General features: G+C 43.3%; 1 protein-coding gene across 8 annotated transcripts in view; it reads left to right on the top strand.

The window, feature by feature from the left end:
* Positions 1-24,133, top strand: part of eml1 (EMAP like 1) — a 45,262-nt gene that overhangs the window by 1,249 nt on the left and 19,880 nt on the right. For 6 of the 8 annotated variants that reach the window (XM_030044351.1, XM_030044353.1, XM_030044355.1 and 3 more), the window contains exons 2-3: positions 19,106-19,288; positions 22,663-22,801. In XM_030044351.1, coding sequence (XP_029900211.1) covers positions 19,106-19,288; positions 22,663-22,801 — 322 coding nt within the window. Of the gene's footprint in view, positions 1-19,105; positions 19,289-19,956; positions 20,011-22,662; positions 22,802-24,133 lie in introns of those variants that run through there. The other 2 variants (XM_030044360.1, XM_030044359.1) reach the window with 2 other exon arrangements.

The raw sequence follows: 24,133 nt of genomic DNA on the forward strand, positions 1-24,133 counted from the left end.
AAGAGGAGGAAGGACGAGGAAGTCTTTAGCTCTCAGCGCTTGCCCTGATTATTCTGCTTTTAGTGGATGATGTGATATGGAGTGGTGTGGTATGAATGTATTTCTCTACTGCCAGCTGATTGGGATCGGCTTGCTGAGCCAGAAAGGAAAAAAAGACAGAGAGACAGAGCAAGATGTTATTGCCTATATTGTCAGCTGCCCTAATGTAATTTATTGGATAAAAGAGGGAGAAACCATCCTCAAGGCCACTAGTGTTATGGGCTGGGAGTGAGTGACTCAGGGAACAAGGGAGGCAGCATGACACATCATTCTGATCTCCATCAGTCACTGAGGCGTTTCAGTCCAGGGAACTTTATGTCCATTCTGAAAAATGAATCTTTGAAAACCACTATTTCATGTGTACTTAATATTCCAGAAATAATAGGTGTGAAAATGGCAAAAATAATGATACAACGTATCAAACCAAAAAAAAAATCTGCAGTGGTCATAAGTTGGATATTATTTTCAATAATATTCAGTAATACAGTTCATCATATATAACTTTTATGCCAGCAAACATGTGATCAGGATTTATGTTTCAAATGGCGAGCATTTAGTTTTGGAATGAAACTCTAGTTGGGTGACAGCAGTGCTGCCGGCACATTAACAACATGCAGCCACACAAAGGGGATCATCCAAACAATGACCTGTGTCTCTGATGGAAACTGGACAGTGCAGCGCTGCTGTCGCAGGTGGACTTTTGCCCAGGTTGTAATGCTGCTTAGTGCTTCACTGAACCAGCTAAACGAGGATCAGATCGGAGCTGTTCAGCTCATGCAGGGTGGCTAACAACATGTGCCTTTAGTTTCGCCTTTGCCTTTAGGACTTAATTGTTCCCTTCGGTGTGCAGTCCCCATTGTTTGTAATGTAGGGGTAGGATTTGTTCTTGAGGATTTTATTTTTTGCAGTTACAGCAAGTGTATGGTGCTGGTTACTGAGTGGAAGAAATCAGCATAGAACCATGACATGATTGCCATTGGTGGATGATGAAAAAATCAATGACATTTACTACACTTTGTCTAGCAGAGCAAAGCATGGCACTGGAGTGACACTTAAACATTCAGCATAGAGTAGGACCTGTGGTAATGAATCCCTTGAAACCATTTTTTACAGTTTTATTTGCACATCTGTTTTTTTATACAGTTAATGTATGTTAGAGTCACAGAAAAGATGGGAGCAGCTGGACAAAGCCAGATTCAGTCCAGCACATGGTTTGCATCTTAGATTACCTGAGCCATCAGGGCGTCCCACATGTTATAAGCGCATACTGAAAAAGTAAGGCTTAAAGAATACACTCATAAAATCAGAAGTAATTGACAAAGGAGAGATTTAGCTAAACATAGTGGCCATCCAGGATATGGGCATGCAGCATTTCCGCATTGTTGTGTTGTGAACAAGGTGCTGAGAGCATCGGGGATGATAACTGAGGCATGCGACAGGATTAACCTGAAAAACAGGTGTTGTCACCATGGCGGCGTAAACCCAGGCTTTATAATAGACTGGACTTTCAAATCACAAAATTTTAATTTCTTGAGGCTTAATTAGCCTATTAATGTTAATATTTTGAATTTCATGCAAAATTAAGGTTATTTTTATTAGCTTATATTAGCTTCAGTGTGAACAGAAACTCCATTATGGAGATCCACAGTAAATTGCTACTTAACTAGAAAATGCTCTCAGCAGAGTGCACCCTCTGCCAAGGAGGCGGTGTGCTTTCTGAATTCGTGGCCTGCATGTCGCCAGTTGACGATTCCTGCTCTACGACTTCCTCTGAGGAAGTCATTGACCTTTTAAAGTCCCATAAATTATAAGTTAGTGCCAGGTACCTCTGTTCAACATGGCATTATGCGTCAGCGCCTCTCAGGACCAGTGATTTGGTGACAGTCGTCAGTAGTTTGGTGTCGATGCTGTCAGCTTTGGCTACAGATCGTACCCTCTCCCTGAAATCCCCTTGCTGGACTCCTTTGGCTTGAGATCTACAGAGTCCAGACGGCAATTTTTCAACTGAGGCTGCACTCCCAGCGGCGGTGGGAAACGTTTGGTCACTTGTCATGACGTTATGCTGAGTCTCCTGTCTGATTCCTCTTTGTACTTCTTGCCATGTCATGACCGAGAGCAAAAGAGAGGGCCTGCATGTGAGCTGTGTTGGCACTGGGAGGTTGTTTGTAATCCCTCACGATGTCATGTTTCCTCTCTACAAGAAAGTCGATGAAATAAGACATGCTGCTGAGGAGCTGCTGCCAGGGATTTTCCAACCTCGATCCTGCTTCTTCCTCTCTCCTGCAGGACACACACACACACACACACACACACACACACACAAACCCAATAAAAGCGTAGGCTCATAGCGAGAGAGCAGCGCCTCATTCATTGTTCCACCAGAGTGCTTAATTGGGTGAGTGTTAGTTAATGTGAGGGTGTGTGTTTGTACCCATGTGTGTGCCATAGTGCAGTATGGATACAGATATGCAGGGAAGTGTGTGTGTGAGTATGTGCGTACTTTAAATGTGCATACTGTCTTTTGGCATATGTGTGCATGTGTGTCCATGTATGTTCCTGTGTGTGTGTGTGTGTGTGTGTGTGTGTGTGTGTGTGTGTGTGTGTTGGGCCTGTAGGCCAGAATGACATCATACCATTCTACCGCTGCAGTCCAGCTGAACCAAGATCCACTCTCTAAGCAGAAAGCAATGATGTCATTCATTTTCCCTCTCTCTCTCTCTCTCTCTCTCTCTCTCTCTCTCTCTCCCTCTCTCTCGCCCAGTTCGTGTGTTGTGGAGCATCCAACCAGACTAATGTTCAGAGACTAGGTCAGCTCAACTGCAGAAACACACATAGACTGCATACTTTGTCCTCAGGAGATCAGGCTAGTTCAGGCTAACTGAAAATTAGCCCCATTACACACAAAAACGCACACATACACACACACACACACACACCTACGCTCCCACTGATTGAAGCTGATGAAGGATGGGAATCCCTTAGAGAAGCTTTCTTTTGAGGTGAAATCACATTTAGATTGTAGTAGATCCAGAGGAGAGGACCTTCTTGATCGAATTAGTCTGTGATGAGTGCCTTGTAATGACATTTCTGATGTTTTAATAGCAGTAACCATGGCTCTGACATCAAATAGGCCCAGTTGTTATTGATTTTTTTAACCGTTTTTAGCGAAAGAAAGCCAGTGTTTGATGTTTTTCCGACCGCTCAGCCAATCCTTTTATGTTTATCAGTGGGATATAGCATATCAGCTGCACCCAGGGGCATAAATCATGTCACTGTTTGACATGACGCAGGTAGCAATAAAGTAATTTAGTACAATTGACCGTTCATCACCTCATGATGTACTAAGAGACTACAGTAAGTACCGGCTGATCCGTTAATGAGTAAATCCAGTTCTCTTACTGCTCCGTAATACTGATGATCAAACGCTCGTGTTCACCTCAAAGAGACAGAGAGTCTTAGCCTGCACACCAAAACAAATCCATTTGCTAGCCCTCGTTCATGTGATTTTGTTCATTTACCTGGTGAATTAATAATGTGCGTTCAGATTTGGATCAGACATGCTCTTATCTGCGCGCTCCACACTCCCGCTGCACGCCCACAGGCATGCTGGCACAGCACGGACTTTCACTGGCGCTGCTGCTCGACCACGCCGGCACCAAACCATGCCAACTAGACAGCGCAGGGAGAAAAAGGGAGACGGGCGAGAGACAGGGCGAGAGAGAGAGAGAGAGGAGAGAGTATGTGAGTGTGTGAGAGAAAAAGAGAGGACTGAAGGTCGGTTAGTAAAAGTGTGGCCTGAAAGGAATAGTTCACCTAAAACACACCAGCTACCCCAACTTCATCTATCCGCCCCCAATGAGCATGAATTAGAGGTGAATAGATTTTGTGTTCTCCGACAGGAAATAGTTCCCAACAAAACTCATCAGTCCTGAGAGCTGTGAGTTATGCTGTGTTTCTGTGGCATTGTTTTAGCAAAGAGCCGCTGCTGTGGAGTTTTTCACATATCAAATTTGATGACTTGAGCTCCACAAATGAATACCCATCCAGCTCCATTGTACTGGGGTGAGCAGACACAGGGGAGATAACGGCAGAGCGGAAACCTCGCCAAATAACAAGGAATAATTTGAATGTATGGATTGCACTAGGACCAAGTGGGAAACCATCTCTGTTTTTTTGTATTTTTAGGTGAACTGTTCCTTTAAACCATGAACATGAACAATGAGGCCGTTAGAGAGCGCCTTGTTTTGTGCTCTTTCTTTGATTCTCCTCTTTCGACAGAATCTGAATGGAAACGCTTCAACCGAAAGGAGAGAGAGAGAGAGAGAAAGAAGCAGGAATAGAGAGAGGTGGGAAACACAGAGCAGAAGGAGGCGTAAATAGAGGTGGAGGCTTGCTTGATGTTTGTTGGAGGCATTTTAACACAATAGAGGCAGTAGGCTCGCTTCAGTCTCCTCCCCCTTTAGGCCGCCTCTCTCCCTCTCTCTCTCTCCCTCCCTCTCTCTCTCTCCATCTAAACCCTTACTGACGATGGCACATGTAGACGGATTAGGATTAAAGCCCCACTCACGTTACCAAACACAGCAGAGGAGGAAGGGAAGCAGGGAGGAGGGAGGTGTTTGAGTGTTTGCCAGCAAAGGATTCTGGGACCTTAAGGAGCAGCCTGGGACCAAAGTTGGCATCCATTGCCTTTTTGCTTCCTTATATTAAAAATGTAAATAACAGCACAATTCACTTAGCTATGATGGAGAGATTATCCTTTTTTATGGATAATGAATGTGACAATATCCAAAGGTCACATCCTGCATTGACTGAATTTAAAGGTTTTTTTTAATCCCAACATTGTTTTGTGTTGAGGTTGACCCTATGTGTGCTGTGTGCAGATGAAAGTCACAGTTTTGGCTCTTTGCTGCTTGAATATCAATGAGAAACGCAGGGCAGCCCACAAGCTTCACAGCATCATGTGTGCAGTTGCTAGTTGCTAGGAAATCTGCCGTTGTCTCTCTTACTTTTTGCTTCTGTTCATCTTTTACCTCCTTCTCTCCTCTCCTCCCATTTACTTACATGATCCATCAGTGTCTCATAAAACTCATCAGGCAGCTGATCTGCACTGACAGAGCTCCCTGTGTGTCCACTGAACCAAAACTGTACACAAGTGATGTTAAAGAGGGAGGGAGACAGAGCGGAAGAGAGAGAGGAGAGGGAGGAATGCATGTGTCCCTCTGTCATTAATCATCAGTAACTGTAATGTGCATCAGAGCTATATAATAATAAATATCGACCTGAATGAGATAACTCACCAGCTACTGCTGATTCATTTAAAGGTTGGCATTGATTTCCTATAGCTGTATCAGGAAGAGCACACACCGCTCTCCCTTTTTGGTTCTCTACACTTCCTCGTGTCTCCTTCTCTCTACATTCTTTCTGTTTTCATGCTCTCACTCCACTCCTCCTGCCAGCGTATCTGTCCCTCTCCATGTTTTACTTTCCATCAGTGTCTCCCAACACTCTTTCTCCTCTCTCGCAGTGTGTTTCTCTTTCTCATCCCTTCTCCCTCCAACTTGCTCACATTCCACGTTTGATCTTGTATGACTGCCCCAAGTGTGGCTAAAAGCGCTTTTCTTTTTTTATCTCCTGGCAGTGCGATATGGAGCAGGGCGGTTTGGGCTGCTGTACTCACAAGTCATGCTGTCCTTCTCTCAGACTTGTTATCTCACTTGCTCTTTTCTGCTTTTTTCTCCTGATAACACTTGGCTCTGCTCTTTCTCTGTTATGCTGGAGAATAGTGAGCCTTTTACTGCTAACAGCAACATGCTCATAAAATGAGTACATATTAAGAATATACTGAGTGTGCAGCTCTCTGCTGAACAAACTACAGGTAGAGGCTCTCCTCTCCTGTGCTGTCTTGTCTACAGCAGCAGATTGTGCTGCAGCAGAGTCAAGCTGCGTGTGTTTGAGATCTGCAGGAGCCAGCAGGCTGCCGGCCCCTGTTGTCAGTTGAGAAACGATGCCACTTATGTAATGAAAACAGTCCGACATGCACATAGTACCAACCCTGCTGCTCTCTACTCAGATTTTGTGCTCTTATTCTGTAGATACATATAATTAGATGAATTATAATCTGTATAGCACATTGAGCTGCATAATATGAGCCTGGATGAGGCCTTTATGCTAAACGGAGTCACAGTCTTATCAAACTGAGCCCGGATCCTGTGGTGCAGAATAATTAACAGTTACACAGGAGGGGACATTAACAGAAATGTGGACCACCCTAGTAATCTCTTGTATGTATAGCACGGGTGCAGCAATTCATTCATTGCATTAGTTATAAATTCTACTGATTGAACTGCATTGATCGCAAAAAAACAACTAGACAGAATCACTCAGTCTTTGGGCTCAGTCAGTGTGAAAATGCTTGGAATCAAATCATTCATGATTCATGGGGGGAAAAAAGATGTGAGCATAAAATGAATTGCAACTGGTTTGTGTTTCTTTTTTTTTTTTTAATTTTGAATTTGATTCTTCTCACATTCCTGAAGAAAAAACATATTTTTATATTACTGAATATTTATTAAATGGGTATTAAATTCTGGTCAGAAGTGCTGAATCAAATGGTTGACTCAAATCATGGTTTACAAACTTAAATAGAAGTGAATTGTTCAAAAAAAAAAAAAAAAAAAGAAACACTGAATCGTCAAGTGAATTGTGAATCAGCCTGAATCACAAAGAGTCACACACATAATGCATGGTGTTTGTGTGCAGTACTCTATTGAATTGATTGCCAATACAACTTAAACTGTAAACACATGTTTTATTCAATATCAAGGGTATCAGTCAGCACGCACATGGACATCTGCCCTCTTGGTGAACCGATGAGCAGAGGACGCCATTCGCTTGCATGTCTTGTTCCAGTGCCCTTGCTGTTTGAGAGAATATTTCTCTCTCTCTCTCTCTCTCCCTTATCGCTCGCAGTTCTTCTCCTCCTCCACTGACATACATTCGCACCGCCTCATCCCATGACCCACTAAAACAGTCAGCCATGTAAAAAAGGAGCTTGTGAGGGGGCTGCTGTGCTAAATATATATACTGAGTGTGTCTGTGTAACTAATGCTTTCTGCACTGCAATATGGTGAGAGGGAAGTGCTCTCTGCATGCATGCATGTGTGTGTGTGTGTGTGTGTGTGTGTGTGTGTGGGGAGACTTCAAGTTCTGTGACTGTGTGCCAGCGAGTGTGCGTGTGCGTGTGCATGTGTGTGTGCCATTGGAAGGTCAGGGGAGGCATGAAGGCCAGTGGAATTCAGCCACATGAGTCCCTGAGCATGGCTTTGTGGCCATGAAATACCATGAAAGAGTCAGAGATGGACGGGTATGCTCCACTTGAACGACGAATGACTCCACTCTGCATGGTAACACCAAATGTGTTCAACAGAGCAGTGAATCCTACCTGTGGGGAGGGGAAACGGTGATAAATCACGCAAGTCAGCTGCAGAATCCCAAGGAGATGCCATTGTTCTTGTTCTGTTCTTATTGCCTGACGCTCGTGGTGTTCGCAGTGTTACTCAGCTTTTTCATCCCCTCCTGAACACAGACGGCAAAGGAGAGTGGAAGTAAAATATGAAGTATGATGTAAATGTCAAGTACAGCTAACTCCATTATTCAAATGTAATATTTAGAATTGTTATGCAAATGATTCTTGCACGGATCATCAGTGTGTGTGTGTGTGTGTGTGTGTGTGTGTGTGTGTTAATCCATATCTATGCATATGCATGTGTGTGCATAAGTCTCTGCTAACCTCACAGTACCTCACCAAGGTATTTCAGATTAATTAAAGATTAATTCAATTACTCTGACAAGGTGAGTGTTGGCCCGATTATGTTTATGGTAATGAGACCCATTTGCATATTGTCTCCTGCGAGCCTAAAGCCAAAGTCCATCGGTTTGGCCCATCTCATCTCCAAATCCTGGTCAGGTTTTCATTTGTCCAGCTGTGATCTGAACAGATATAATTAACCTCTCGGTGCCTGTGGTGCACCTCCCAGAGGTAACTCACCAATCTAATTGGTCTCTTACAGCTGCTGTTAATGGAAGAACCAAGAGGGAAGCCCAATGTGTGTGTGTGTGTGTGTGTGTGTGTGTGTGTGTGTGTCCCATTGCATGCATTCAGCCTGGTTATAACAGATGGAGAGGGAAGAGCGGAGATTCCCATTAGAAATTCCATTAAAAATAGATTCATCAATGAGAGCACAGGTGCAGAGATGAGAGGAAAGGGAATGAACTTGATTGTTTGGTTTGCATTGCTTTTTTTCCCCCCTCTGTTATTGTTAGTTTGTTAGTTTGGAGTAGAGTTCAAGAGAAAATCCATCCTAAAACACTTAAGAGAGGGAATTAAATTGAGTTGAGTAATGTGCCACATTTCTGCAGATCAATATTGTTGTTTGGTGTTGTATCTTTTTAAACGTACACCATGCAGACTTCTCCAGGATCACGGACCCCTGAGACTCAGCAGACAAAAACATGGAATGAGCACATAATCTGATGGTCGAGTCGGCATAGTTTTCATTGTCAGACCACTGAAAGATGATGTGCTTTTTCCATTTTTTTATAAGTTAAATCTAAAAGGTCCTCATTTCAATCAGATTCTGCACAGTGTACCTTTAACTCGTCAAATGTAGATGCCATGAGATTACATCAAGATATTTCCATTTACGTTAGCAGAACATATTACCAGTGGATTTTTTGTCAGTCTGTTAGAATCAAACACAGAAGAATAAAGACTTGTTTTTTTCTAGGATCACCATTTTGCCCCAGTGTTCAACAATCAGACAGGAAGAGGCAAAGACACCAGTTTGCCTCAATATACCATGATGCAATGCAGCCACGAGATTGTCAGTCAAAGTCCACGGTTCCTTTTGCTCAGCTGGAGCAACTCTTTCTTGCTCTTACTATCCTGTTGCTATTAGTAATGCTCTGTGAACCTCCACATAAAGCCTACAGCTGAATATAGCAGAGAGAAACATCAGAAACATCCTCTGGGGCGTCTGAGCATGAAATCAATACCTGAAGATGCTTTAGGAAGATGATGCATTATAAGCTGCTATGGTATATACTTCCTGTCTCATAAGTGGGTGTGGTTGGCCGTTTTCTTGCCTTGCGACATCTTTGCAGCAGGGAGCTCCGACAGGTAGCAGGTTAAATGAAACAGAGAAGTTTTTGAATAAAATACTACACATCTGAAAATACTAAACATCTGAAAAATACCAAATTAATATCCGACTGTTTGGAAGATGGGTGGCCTGTGAGAAATGGGTCCAATATTTATTTCGGTAACCATAGGGACACAAGAATCAGTCATAATCTGTCCTCATTTAGTCTTGGAGTGAATAGACTGGAGACCTGCTGACACAGACTTGGAGTCGTGCCGTCTCACGTCTGAACCATCTCTGGTAGAACTGGACGAGGCAGGCATGAAGTGCACACACCAAAGAACACTTAGTCTTCATCACAAAATAACTCCTGGAGTGCATTAAACACCACAGACTGAGGATGTGTAATGACATGAGAGCATTTGTGGATGGAGTATTTTTTTGTATCTCACACCACCAGTTTGTGAGTTCGTAACGATTCTTAGTCATGTTCTGTAATGATCCTGTTTGCTGCCAACAGCGCTGCACTCTCCCCAGCTCAGATGGCAGACATATGACTGGCCAGAGTGCAGCATGGTGTCAGACACTGGACTAAAGACTATCTCTCTCTCTCTCTCTCTCTCTCTCTCTCTCTCTCTCTCTCTCTCTCCCTCTCCCTCTCTCTCTCCCACTCTCCCTGTCCTCTTGTCTCTCTCTGCAAGAGCTTTTCTTATACCATGGAAATCTGGTTTCCCATAACAACACTTTCACTGAGTAGAACAGCACATTAGCACGTACACACACACGCACACACACATACACACACACACACTCTGGATGGAACAAGTGTTCCGCCCCCTGTTCCTTCCTGGTTGTTTGTTATTGGGGGACAAAGCCCTGTTTTATGTGGAGAAAGGTTGCTCTGGTTGAAGCTGAGACAGAGCATTGTGTCAGAGCTCGGGGCCGCTGCCAGGCATGACTTGGTGCTTCTGCGGCCTGTTTCCTCCTTAAATGTCACAGCAGTGAGGATTTTATGTGTTTCTTTGCCCATTTATTGACTTCTTTATGTATTTTTTTCATTAGATTATATGCTTGTTAAGCCTTAATTCAGCCATGGAGGTCATATGAAGCTTGTGTTTTATGTGTGAGTCCTTGAGGTCCTCCTTGTGTTGAACATTGTTACTATCACCACTGCCCTGCTTCTGCCTCCCTAGTGATGACTCAGCAAAGAGCCTCATTGCCATTCAGAGGCTCAGAGATACCTGTCTTGTTTATCCCGGCTTTGATCTATGATTTAGTCAGAGGGAATAAGGGAAGTTAAACATCTGCTTGCTAACTTCTAACTAAAAAAAGAACATCAGATACTGTTAAACACCGTAACCGTTCCTGGAACTGCCTGGTTTTCCATAAACAGTTTGCAGGACAACAATAGACTTGTGTTTATCTTCACTGACATGCAGGAATGAACCAGTGGACAGGTTTGTTTGACATGTTTTATTTTTAAAAATCCATCAGTAAATAAATAATTTATAGGCACCAAATGATTTTTTGCAACATTCATAAGACCTGTGGGTACTTGAAATAATAGTGTGTCTGGAGACTGCCTTATTTTCTTATTTGAATAATCTCTTTTTTGTGATTTAACGCATTATAGCCGTGTTGTTCTGCACAAAACATGTGTCTGAGTCCTTGTAGTGAATGAGTACTTGTAGCTTTTATTGTGCTGATCCCATGGTTACGCAGGAATTATGTACTGCAAAGGCTGAAAAAGTGAAGGTTGTAAAAAAATCACCCAGTATTTGCTCAGGCTTTATTGAAACAACTGAGGAAAGATACTTCTGCTGTTATGGGTCACTGTGTAGCTGTTGCATCACATCAGTTACACGGATGCTTTCATAGCTTAGTGAATTTATTTTAGAAATACCCCATCCTCTAAAGTCGGCGTGCCCTTCAAGACAGTGCACCACTTAAAGCTAATCTCTCATTCTGGGTGAGCAACGCAGAACATACCCGGAGAATATAAATATTAAGAGAAGGTCAATAAAAACATTTGCTGTCTCAAACTGTAATCCTTCAGTCTTGCTCCCCTTTGGCCCCCTTGTCGAGTTGCATGAATCCATCGTACCACTGCTCAGAGAGAGAGAGAGAAGGAGGGAGAGAGATAGAGGGGGGGAGAGCAAGACAGACAAATACAGAGTTGAAAGAGGTGAGAGACAGAGAGAGAGAGAGAGAAAGAGAATACAAATCCAGCCTGCAGCTAAGCCCAAACCCCCTGAGTTTAGGGATCACTAGCATTGAGCGAGATCTGCTCCACATATCCAGCATAATCCTCTCCACCACACCGTGAACACTTCCTCTTTGACAGAGGAACGTGTGTGTGTGTGTGTGTGTGTGTGTGTGTGTCTTTTGTCTGAGCAGGGGGCTGGGGGGAATGTGGAGCAGTATATGTTTAGTGTATGCATGTGCAAAAACTTAGGAAAGACAGTCATTCTGGCTCAGCTGGCCCTGTCTCTCTACTTTCTCTGTCTCCCCTTGGCTGTCTCTACTCCTGCTTATCATTCCCTTCCCTTCCCTTTTCCTCCATTATGCCTGATACTGTCTCAGAATGGCCTTAGGACACTGTACAGGCAGGCAGACAGACCCCGAATTCACTGTGATGTTTGTTAAAAATTCATCTGATCCGGCATTCAGCCCCTCACTAGGCCTATGACAGGCGGCACACACCAGGCACTTTTTGCATATCAATGGTTTTTCCTCCCTACATTCTTGGCCACAGCAGCTCCATCCATGTTTGTGTGTGTGCGTGTGCGTGTGTGTGGCTGTGTGAGGGAGCGAGAGGCAGGGTGGGGGATTTGCTTCCCATTTGACCTCAGGGTGACCTGAGGAAGGATGCTGCCGATGGAAAGAAGGCTTTAACATGGTTTACAAGGACAGTAGGGTCTCTCCAGGGGGTCGTTTGGCCTCTGTTCATTTTTGCTGCTCTTTGACCCAGACATACACTCTTTATCACCACCCACACACACTCACACACATGCACACACATATAGAGATGTGCACAACTCCCTCTCTTTTTATTCCTTTCTGCCTCTTCACTCTTTTGCTCTTTGCGCTCTCTTGCCTTTTGCTTCTTTCTGTGTCCTTTCCCCCTTTTTTGAGGTTTACAATGCTGCTCTTCTAACATGAAAACATCCTCCCCCCACCCCATCTTTCACTCTCGTTTGCTCTCTCTCTACGCTGTTTGCTCCTGTTTCCTCTTTACCCAGGTCATGCGTGAGGGCTTTCCTCTCTGATTCTCTGATCCACCCATGTCTATTATAGTCCCTAAGCCCCCGTCCTGCAGGAGCTGAGCGAGGCCCAGCTTGTAAACCAAATGCCCGCCTAATCTGCCCAGTTGATTAGCTAATACACCTCTGTCAGTTCAGCCACCTTTCACTGCAGGTGGCAAATGGGATTGATGGGACTTTAAGTAACTCTCTCCTCCTCTCTCCCCCTCTCTCTATCCCCCTATTTGATCTCTAGCTCAGTTTTTTGTTGTAGTTTCTCATTTGGAACATGTAAATAAAGGAGGGTTTTTACTTCTTTCTAGATGATAGAAAAAATCTAAAAGGTCTGCCATGCAGCAGCAATTAACCCTCTGGGATTTTAATTTTTTAATTCATTTATTCATTCATTCATTTACTTGTTTACGTGAGCTTTTTTGTAATGCAATAGCCAAGAATATTCACCGTCTCATTTTCATTTTCCCTTCAGCTCGTCATCTCTCCTTGTCTCAGCTCTCTTTCCATTTGTCTGTTTCTGACTCACTAACTTCGGACTCCTTGGCTTAATATTAAACACTGTCAACCACATTATTATGATTAGATTTGATATAGAGCTGCTCTTTGCTAGATTTGCATTATGCCTAATCAGAGTGAGGCCAGAAGAAGTCTGAAGTCATGTTTCTCAATAAGTGTGACTCATTGGTCTTGGGAGAAATGGCTGTCCAGAAGGCATAATCTGCAGCAGCTGAACCAGCACTACGGCAGCCCACCACCTGGCGCTCCGCTCGCTGTTATGAAATCAAACCCGGTTGGCTGGACGCTGCTGAGCTGCGCCTTTGCTATCTGCATCCGGCAACCAGATCGTGTCTGCCAGCAGTGTGGTATCAGTGCCACCTCTCCGTCGCTGAAACACAGGAATCACAGTCATAATGTTGTGACAGGACGTTTCCCATTTTCTCTTGGTCCCTTGATCCCCGGCCTGATGCAATCATTGGTTGTGGTTTCTAAAAAGCCCCCCTGTGCTGCACAGCTTAACCTGGCAGCTGACGTTCCCATCAAGGCAATTTAGCTCCATTGTCAGGCTTGCCTGGACTGCTGAGTGCAAAGAAAATGGGAATCAATCATTTGGCTGTGAGTGCATTATCGCTGAAGTGTATAGGAGTACGCAGAAATGGTGAGACAGCCGGCTTGATGACATTTCCTGAAATCCTAAAGTGGCAGTCTTTATAACATAATTTTTCTTTTATTCTAGGCGTGTGTGCATACGTGTGTGTGTGTGTGTGTGTGTGTGTGTGTGATTCATCCTCATACATGGCTTGCCTGTGGTTTTATATAGCAAGTGCACGTGTATGGAAGTGTGTGAATGTGCATAGGTAATGAAGGAGTGAGTCAGCAAGAAAGCTATAGGCAGCTCTGATCAGCGCAGGACTGTCAGGTTCCCTGCAGGTCGAGCAAATGTTTTAAAGATAAGGTCAAAGTGCTCCCTCTGTTTTGATCACAGACCTATTTCAGACTTTTTATTTTCTATTCCTTCAATGCATCGACCCCTATGGCTGATGCTCCAGACGTCTAGCATTCATTATTCATCAGAGTGAGGTCGGTAAATGACTCAGAAAGAGGGAGGAGATGAAGTGAGGTATGAATGTGATTTTAAGGGCAGGAAAAAAGGAGGAAAGAGGGCGTCTGCTGTTTGCCCTTCCATGGCTGAAGTGATGGACAAGCACTTAAGCAGGCAGGTGGTCCAGCAGAGTGACATCGCCTTGTGGAGGAGGATAATAGGGAGCAGAATGCCAGCATGCATTAAGGAGATGTAATGTGGGTGAAGAGACAGATAGGCTCAGAAAGAGGTAACGGACGGTCACGAATTTCTGAAATAGCCACATCTTGGCTAATGGAGTGCAGACAGACAGAGAGAAAGAGGTGAGAGAGTCAGACAGAGAGGATGATGGGAAGACAGACTGGCAGAAATAAGTAATTCAGGCAGTCAAATGATGGAGGCTGAGGGTGCAGCTGGAGACAGGTGGCAGTGATGATCAGTGTATTAAGGTGCTGGGTGGGGCTCCTGGGTGACCTGAGTGTGCATGATAAGTCATAAGATACTTGTAAGACAGTTTTTTATGTAACACATTTAAATACAACACAACGCTGCCTAAAGTGCTGCATAACAAAAAATTTAAAAAAGCCATTAAAATCAAGTCAGGCCAATGTATGATGATGGATTTGTCCTTGAATGAACACTGATACTTCACTGATGCCATGTAGGCAAAGGTCCAGAGAGTGTTATCCCATCATCACAAAATTTTGCAGACTCAGTGCTGACGGTGCTTTGGCATTTTACTTAGCTGCTTTTCCTGCAAGGCACATCAGCATCATCTTGAACACCCACAGTCAGGACCAAGTAGCTGCAGGCGATATCAAAAATTCAGTAACACAGGATTGTTTCTGTAAGATATAACAATATTTGATGTTATCACAGTTTTTTTTAAAAAAAAAAAAAACTCAAACATTTTAAAATCCTTTATTTTATGTTATATATTCTTCTTATAAAATCTCACAATTTAAATGGTTTATGTACATGAATCGCACATTACTCACATTTGTCATCTGTTCAGTTGTTATCCAGGTAACTTGCCACTAGTGGCAGTGGCCAAAAAGTTAAGATTAAATGGAAAAATTTAAAAAGTCTGAAAAAATTTATATATTAATTCATTCATTCATTAAATCAAAGAAGCACTAGTGCCAGGATTAACAGTACTCCTGTTATTAACAGATGTTTAACAATGGCACCTACTGGTACAAATGTTAAAGAATAATACCATCAAATAGCCTCTGTGCTAAAGAGCTGCTGATACAGTATAAAATGCCATATCACATATGGCTGAAAATATTGTGATATTTAATATTATCGGCTATCAGCCCAAGCCTGATGTCAGCGCGGCACAAAACCAAAATCTAAACTCAACTTTTTTTCTTTTTTGTTTCCCTGAATGTGGCCCTGAGCCTCCAGCAGAATGCCGGGTGTTGACTTGCCACAGATGTAGTAGCTGGGGAGCGGGGAGACAGACGGAGGATGTTTGGCTGGGTTAGCACAGTGCCATGGAATCAGGCCTGTGACAGCCAGTCATTGTATTTCAACGATTGATGGTATCATGCTGTCATTGTGTCAGTGTTAGGAGCAGACCCACAGCAGATGCTGAGCAGATAGAAAAAGGCTTTGTCTCCGGAGATCCTCTCTGTGCCACACACTCACACATGAATATGAGCATGGACCCCCTACAAAGAAAGCATTTTAGGTGAGGAGAAAGAGTAGTCATTGTATCAAGACATTGTTTTATTTCAGGGAAGTGCTTTGTCCTTGTGTTTTTGGATGGGGGGGAAAGAATTGGCATTGTGCATGATGAGACAAGAAAGCATTTTCTTTTTATAAAGCTGTTTGTTAGTGAATGTCGCAGCATTGGAATTGAAGTAGACACATTCCTCATCGTACTTGTAACACCGCTGCTGACACTGTAATGTATTAGCTTGTGAACCTGCAGTTCCCATTTCTCCAGGAGGGGTTTTTCATTATGGGATGTTCACTTTACAGGGAGCTGAATATATTGTTCAGACAATGCATACAGACAAGATCTCAACGAGGTGCTCTCAGGCTGTTCGTATAATAACCAGGAGGCCTATCAAACCATCTGAACCTTGGATTGTAACCCAGCTTTACATCTTTTCCCAGAGACTATCCCTACGAGTACTTTGCAGTAAAATTTTCAGTAAAAGTTATGTGCTCCTCTTATCTGCCCAATGGACTATTGATCACAGGGCAACAGTAATGGATGTAACAATGAATAAAGAGACAGTTAAAGGGGTGGAAGACACTGTGTGTGTGTGTGTGTGTGTGTGTGTGTGTGTGTGTGTATGTGTGTGCGTGTGTGTGTGTGTGTGTGTGTGTGTGTGTGTATGTGTGTGCGTGTGTGTGTGTGTGTGTGTGTGTGTGTGTGTGTGTGTGTGTGTGTGTGTGTGTGTGTGTGTGTGTGTACATGAATATATCGTACATGAGCTTGTGTGAGTGCTGCCAGAACAGTAATTGGTTGATTCAGCCATTATGAATCTGTTCAGATTTCCATTTGCTGCTATAAGCCTAAAGCGCCCCATCTGCTTAATGCACCAATTTACTATCCCGTCTCATGTAGGCTCTCCTTGACTGAAACAATTCATAGCCGCCTAACAGTCAGGGGATTTCGTTCACTAATGGAATTTGTCCACTCAATAAACAAATCTGTAAAATTGCTTTTACTGCATATTCTGCCAATTAAATTCAAAGGCCTGCCCTAGACCTTATCCAATTAAAGACTAAAAGTTACTTTAAATGACTGTTTGGAGACCACCACACAACATCAAACATTTTAAAATGTGACAATAAAATATCTGGTAATGTGTTCAGTTTTTATTATTATTATTAACAGTGACTAATTTGTTTTATTATTAAGAGAGACTAACTCCATGGTGAGAATCACACATGAACAACCGACAATTTAGGCAAAAGCCAAACTCGATTCATTCTTGCATTTGCACATGTATACCTAATTTTAGCGCATAAGTGTTTAAATTAATGTGAGAAAGTGGGTTAACTTTGCTAAAACAAAACAAAATATCATTTATATCACTGGCCACCTGGCAAAGACGGAAAACTCCTCATTCCCTTGAACTCTGGGCCTTTTTAATTGGTTTTACATGTAGTGCATTTAGTGATGTTGCGTATTGTGTCTCAAGTGTCTACTGCTGCTCTCTCTGGTATAAATACCGCACGCATGTATTTAATTATCTATTTGGGAGGACACATCTAGGAATAAGCCATGACCAAGAACATCATGAGTCCCCAGACAGATATTGTTTAGCTAAGAGACTCAAGAGCTTATCACACTCATTTGTCCTCACAAGATTTTTTTTTTTTTTTTCAATTGAATTCAGCATGTTTAAAGCACAATTTTACTCAGTTGTTTGAGAGATGTTATTTATTTATTTAAGTCAAGAGCTTCCTTGGCTTCCCTTAACCTTCCCGGGCTGTCGGGCTTCAATGCAGATTCATCAGAGGGAACACGGTGTGTAGATTTGCCTAATCACCAGATGCCTGCTCTCTAATGCATAATGCATCAGACTGTTATTGCAAGTCTGCAGGGAAAACACAGCAGTGATTTACATTAATATTTCATCAAGCCACTCTGACATCAAAGTCTTAATGTAGGAGACCTCGTGCACTCTGTGTGTGTGTGTATGTGTGTGTGTGTTTGCATTAATGAAGTGGACCCTGGTGGCCGTTGCGTGGCCTCCATCAGGGTGTCAGGTGGAGGGGTGCTAATCGTGTGTTAAAGTTAGTTTTACCTCAAAGAACAGACAGCCGGAATAAAAAAAGCACACCGACAGAGAAGCCCATGATTAAAGGTTTTTCATGGAAAAGCCCTCAGCCCTTTGTACTCATGCACAGCAAAGGCTTTTCTCACTGACAAAGACTCTACAGAAGCGTGCGATGCAACTCAGCACACGGTTGGCTTGTAAGGTGTTTGTTGTTTTGTATTCCACCCGTCCTCATCACAGCTCTCCCTTTCTCTCTTTTTCTCTCAACAGTTTGGTCTCTGCCTTTATAAATGGCACAAAAAATATAATTGTGAACAGTAGCATATCAGAAACCAGTCACGGGCCATAAACCATAGATCCAAGCGAGAGTAAGAACAAATTAAATCTGAGCCCATTCTGCGCTAAATACAACATATTACAGCAAAAATACCACAAAACCAGTCAGGTAGAAATGCTGACACGTTGCACCCTCCTATACCATGATGTTATAATGTGGCACTTAATGAGGATGAATCTCCATTGTACTTTCCAGGATTTGATTGGAGACTGTCCTCCAGTAAAACACAACCCCACAGGTTGTTTGCGCAAGCAACTTATTCTGACCTGTGGTTACGTTTTAAAGGGAAGCAACCTCCAGCAGTCCAGTACATAACGGCAATCTGGTATAGTATAATGGAGGCAACAAAAGCCGTGTAAAGTCGGAGATATACTTGCTTTTAACTGTGTGTTTGCACGGCTGCCTCACGTATCCTGTGTCCATTTGGGGCATTGGCTGTGATCGTCCTCAAAATTTAACGCAAATCTTCAAACGGACGTGGAATACACAAGGCAGCAAGTAAATTGCCAAAGTCACACACACACAGTATGTGAACAATTCACAACACAGACGGCTGTCTTAGTGAATGTGAGCGTGAACACAAACACACGGTTAAAAGCAAGTATATGTCCATCTTAAAGGGGTTGGCGGAGTTTGTTTTTAGGTCGCTAAGTAATATTAGTGAATGGTAGCTAACATATCCCAATCTTGACCATGACCTGTTCCTAAGCTTAACCAAGTAGTTTTAGTGGCTGGTGACATGCTAATGTTTGCTGGGTAATGTCATAGCATGCATGCACTTCTCATGTAGGAAACTCTCTGAATTTACATAACCACACATATATGTCGAACTCATCTTTGTGTACCAAAACAGCATGCATATTTAAAAAATCCGACCAATCGCTGTTTGGACCCTTCAGGATTTCATTGATTATATATCTACTTTGACGACACCTCCGTCTAATTCTAGTTGTTTAAATTCCCCACCTCTGATCAAACTCTGCTCTCTCTCTCTCTCTCCTGGTCAGATGACAGTGCGTCAGCGGCCAGCAGTATGGAGGTGACTGACCGCATCGCCTCCCTGGAGCAGCGGGTGCAGATGCAGGAGGACGAGATCCAGCTGCTGAAGTCCGCCCTGGCCGACGTGGTGCGCAGGCTCAACCTCTCTGAGGAGCAGCAGGCCATGGGCACACGCAGGGGGCCCACCAAAGGTAACACACACACATGGACAGTAGCCAGCGTCTGTGCTCACATAATGAATTTTGAATTAATAAAAGCTCAGCGTTTTCTGTTATTTAACGATATTAACCCAGAAAGAATAATGGTAAAAAATTATACTGTTATTAAAAGTTTGCTACCTTGAACATTTTTTAAAAATTAATTGGGTGACTCTAATAACAAAAACTAAAAAGCGGTTGATTTTTAGGTCAGATTTTTTTTAATGTTTAATTTAATCCATTGAGAAACACAGCGTCAAGTTGAAATCAATACTTCAAAGTCTGCTTTGAGACTGGAAGGTGAAAGAAAAAATGTGTGCCTCTACCAGCCTTGGTCTCCTCTAGTTTGCATTTCTGCTGCATGCACCCTATGCAGGTAAACGGGAGGACATGAACACACACACACACATACAAATACATACATCACACGCAAGCACATACACAGACCCAGCAAAAGGCTCACACACATGTACTTAGTTACAAACACACACACATCTTTTTTCCCTTCTCTCCTTTTTCCATTTGCTTGTCTCTCTATCCTGATGACGTTTCCTTCAAATCCCACTGATTTTCTTCTCGTTATGAATCTCCTTTTCCTCTCCCTCTCCTTGGCCTGTGTTGTTCTGTTAAATGTACTGTGCTGTGTGTGCGTATGTGTGTAGACCCCGCTTTGATGAGAAAGTCTCCCTCAGCAGACAGCAATGTTGGGAAGCCAGGTAGGCCGACTGTGCAGTTTGTCCCCCACTAACCAGGCCTGGTGTTGTGTGTCCAACCTGCAGAGCACATTTCCGTCACTGCCTGCCAGCCTCGTGTCAAACACAGATGTGCTCAGATGGAGGCGCACAGTTGTGTTCAGTGTTTTACTGCCTGAGATGAATGTTGTGTCATCATCGAGCATCGAGTCTGAGCCGTCTAGGAACTTCAGGCATATACTTTCAGGCATATTCATGTGATCCCAAACACATTCTGGTCGATTTCCAGTAGTTTTCCAGTAACACTTTGCAGCAAACTCTGAGTATGCAATGCATTTTGTTGTGTTTTTTTTTCTGTCTATAATGCCTGACGATAAATAAAGGAAAAATCCACCCAAAAAGAGAGTCAAAGCACTCTGAAAAAAAGACGCCGGGTGCAGTGCTTTTTCTCTTGGCGGCCGCATGCTGCCTGCCGCGTACACTCTCTCTCCTCTTGGGCACAATTGAAAAAAGAAAAAGACGCTAAGTGGACACAAGCCCTAAACCAAGAGCACAGATGTACACACAGGTCTTTTTTTTTTTCTCAGCCGATTCCAGGGGGGGCTCTTTAGTTAACAGCATTCAACAACGTGCCTTGCTATTCTGAGTCATCTTTGTCGTTTGGTAGTGTATTTTTCTTACCGTCATGGATCACTGACCGCATGCGGACAATGTGATGTCGCACCAGGCGTAACTACAACAGAGCTTGATGGCAGGAAACCTTGGCTAAAACATCAACAATAAATGTCAGGTTAAATGTTACACTGTATTGCAGGGCAGCCACAAGACAGAGCTGTGTTTTGAGCTAGGAGTGCTCTTCTGGAAAGGAAAAGCTCTCACCGTCTTTATCTTCCTTGCTATGCTGTCACTATCACTGATGCTATTGTTCTCTCCACCTACACATAAAACCCACATCTGGATGCAACAAGTTCACATCTGTTCTCTGGGGTTTCTTGAAAGGAAATGAAGGAAATCACCAGCTGAAATAGAACAATACGAGGCAGGTTTAGGGAAAGTGGATGCACCGAAAAAAGCAGCATGATAGATGCTGAACTGTGGGTGGACTTTTCCTCAGTTGTTGTGATGATTTTACTGCTCTGCATGTCACCAGAGCAGTGCTAAATGCGCCGAATTTCAATTTAAGTGTGTTTGATGTAATTTGGGTTTCATGTTAACACGTTCACCCCGACGGTTGATGAACCACGCATGTGAAACCAAGCACACCTCGTGTTTTTCATGTCCCGAAACGTGCATCTGAGGGATGAAACAGACACAGATTATGATTCTGAGCCGCTCCCAGGTTTCAGTCTCCTGAGTGATTGTGGATGGATGGAGTTTCAGTGCGAGCCTGTTTGATGTGGGAGCTGGAGGATGACTCAGAGCCGCTCTCCCCCCCCTGTTGTGCTGCGAGGTTGGCAGCAGTCTGGCTCCCTCCGCTAAAGCACTAGGATCTGCTTCAGAGAGCTTAACCCGTGCACACATCCTCCACATGGGCACTCATGCAAATATATGGGTGCAACGACACAAATGTGCATGTACAGGATAGCATGTGCAGGTTCACACACACACACACACACAAACACAAATACAGGCACACTCACACACATGCAAGTACACACTGACACATAAACTAATCCTCTCTCACTGTTTCTTTTCTCTCTGCCGTTGTTTGATCTAATTCTGATCTTTCTTCTGTGTGTCTGCATGTACACTCACACACTCGCACACACACTCACGCATGCACGCATACATGCACGCACACACACCAGCCAGTCAGCCAGCCAACCAGCCAGATAGGCAAGCCTAGAATAACAAACCCGTGTAGCAGCTTTATCTGCAGTGATAAATATTTAATAGACACTGCTACATCCAGAAGACACACATATGCTCTCTCTCTCTCTCACACACACACACACACACACATATGTGCGCAAATTGCTCCCTTATCTGTGATGTAGTAAATACACTGCACTGCTGTAAACTGGGGTTGTAATTTTGTTAACATGGACAAGGGCAATGTGTGAGGATGTGTGTGTGTGTGTGTGTGTGTGTGTGTGTGTGTGTATGTGCAACTTAGGCCAGTCAATCCACTTAGAGGAATGAGTCTATTTTCTTCATTCATTTATCTTTATTAGCTCCTTAATGTTTTCAGGATTTGTGAGTATCGGGCATCTTTTTAACAAAGTCTGACCAGCAGAAAGATTCTCTTCAAGCGCAGTGAAATTTGAGCCGTATAGATGCTTAGAACATGAGAAAGCATCAAGCAGAAAAACACTGCTGTAAATAAAGATTAGGATTTGGTGTCTCTTATATAAGCAGGTCATATGCTGCCTCTGTTTTAATTCATATGGCTAATTGTGTATATTTTGAGCCTCACCGAAGAGGATGGTAGCATCAGATATGGATGTCACTGTTCAGCATCTTTCCCCCCGTCAGCATCCGCTGTACCTCTTTTATGAAGCACGGCATCTTCCAGCCACAGCCTGCTCTTAATTTGCAGAAATCGTTTTAGTTTCCTGTAGATCTTTTAGCTCTCTAGCTGATGTTACTGTAATGGCGATAGAGCAGCTGACCCTCTGAAACTTGTTGGCTCTTTCTGAACACGCGCCCTCTCCCCGGCTGTCATTTCTCTTGCAGCCAGGCCAATGATTGCCACCCTGCCATTACGACCCACAGTAAACAACGGGACGGTCCTACCAAAGAAAGGCAGCGGCACTCTGCCCTCCCCGTCTGGATCTGGGTCCAGGAAGGACGCCGCCACGCCAGCCAACAAGAAGTGAGAAGATATTCAGTGTGGTGAAATGTGTTGTGTTGTCTTCCCTTCTGTTTCCATTCCATTCTGCTCTGTTCTGCTCTCTTCTACCCCATTCTGTAATTCTACTCTATTCTATGCTGTTTTCTAGGCTGTGCACATTTGTAGGGAGATTAATGATTTCCTATTAAAAAGTCATGGTCCAGTGTTGTGTCCTTTGCTGCTCTGGATGCCAAAATTAGCAGCGTGTTGTAGTGTTGTGGTGGCTGACTGAACCTTCAGGCCTCCTTAACACCGTATAGCAACCATGTGTTGAATCTAGATAACAAGATTTAGGGCTGGCATTTAGCCAGGATATGAGGTTTTGCACAGCACCATAAAGATTGGGTTGCACAAGCCGCATAAGGGCATAATAGTTAACATGATTTACTGGCTGGGTGCATCTACAGATCTCAAATTCTACCTCATGTTTTTTTTTTTTTGTTTTTTTTTTAAGGAATTGTTCACCCAAAATATATTTTACCACTTATCCTAGTGCATTCTATCTGTCTGTGATTCGGTGAGGTGTCCAGTCTACCAAACCGTCATAAACGTAGCTCTTTCTAAAAACAATGACATTTTCTGACATAATCCACAGCTCTGAGGGGCGAAGGTTTTTGCTGGGAACTATTTCCTGTCAAAGAACACCAGCAAACTGTATCTCTCCACCCCAAATCAGAGGCAGAGAGACACAGAGACACCTATCCAAATCACTGTTTGTACATGTCAATAAATTTTCTATTCTAATTTTCTATTCTAATTCTATACGCTGGCATTATCATGTCAAACGACACATGATATTTCATTTTTCTCCATATATATTTCTTGTTTACTTGTTTTGTCCTGTCTTTCAGTCCATCATATCTGATAACCTTGTTCATAAATATTCTTATTCTATTGCTTTTTTTCCCCAGCCGTAGTCACTGACATTTACCATGGCTGATGAACAGAGAAACGGTGCTGTCGTCGCCACCTCTGCTCCTCTGTCGTGACATTTAGTTTCAGCCAAGAGACCTTGCTTTGAGTGTGTGTGTGTGTGTGTGTGTGTGTGTGTATGTGTGTGTGTGTGTTCAGGCGAGTGGGGAGTTATATGCATGTGAAGCTCAAGTTATCAATCCTGTCTGTCAGGGGAACAATAGCCTTGTCCACAAATCTGGTCTGGTATTATAATCAGCAGGGATTAACTCAGTTCTTAACTCCTCTGTGTGTCTTGCATGTTTCCCAAAGGAAAACATTGATACCTTTAATGTGGACTGCCTCTCAGCGCGGTGTTTACTGCCTTAACCCTAATCTACGAGGAACCACTGGATCAATATG

The sequence above is a fragment of the Myripristis murdjan genome, chromosome 22, assembly GCF_902150065.1.
Source record: "Myripristis murdjan chromosome 22, fMyrMur1.1, whole genome shotgun sequence".
Lineage (NCBI taxonomy): Eukaryota > Metazoa > Chordata > Actinopteri > Holocentriformes > Holocentridae > Myripristis > Myripristis murdjan.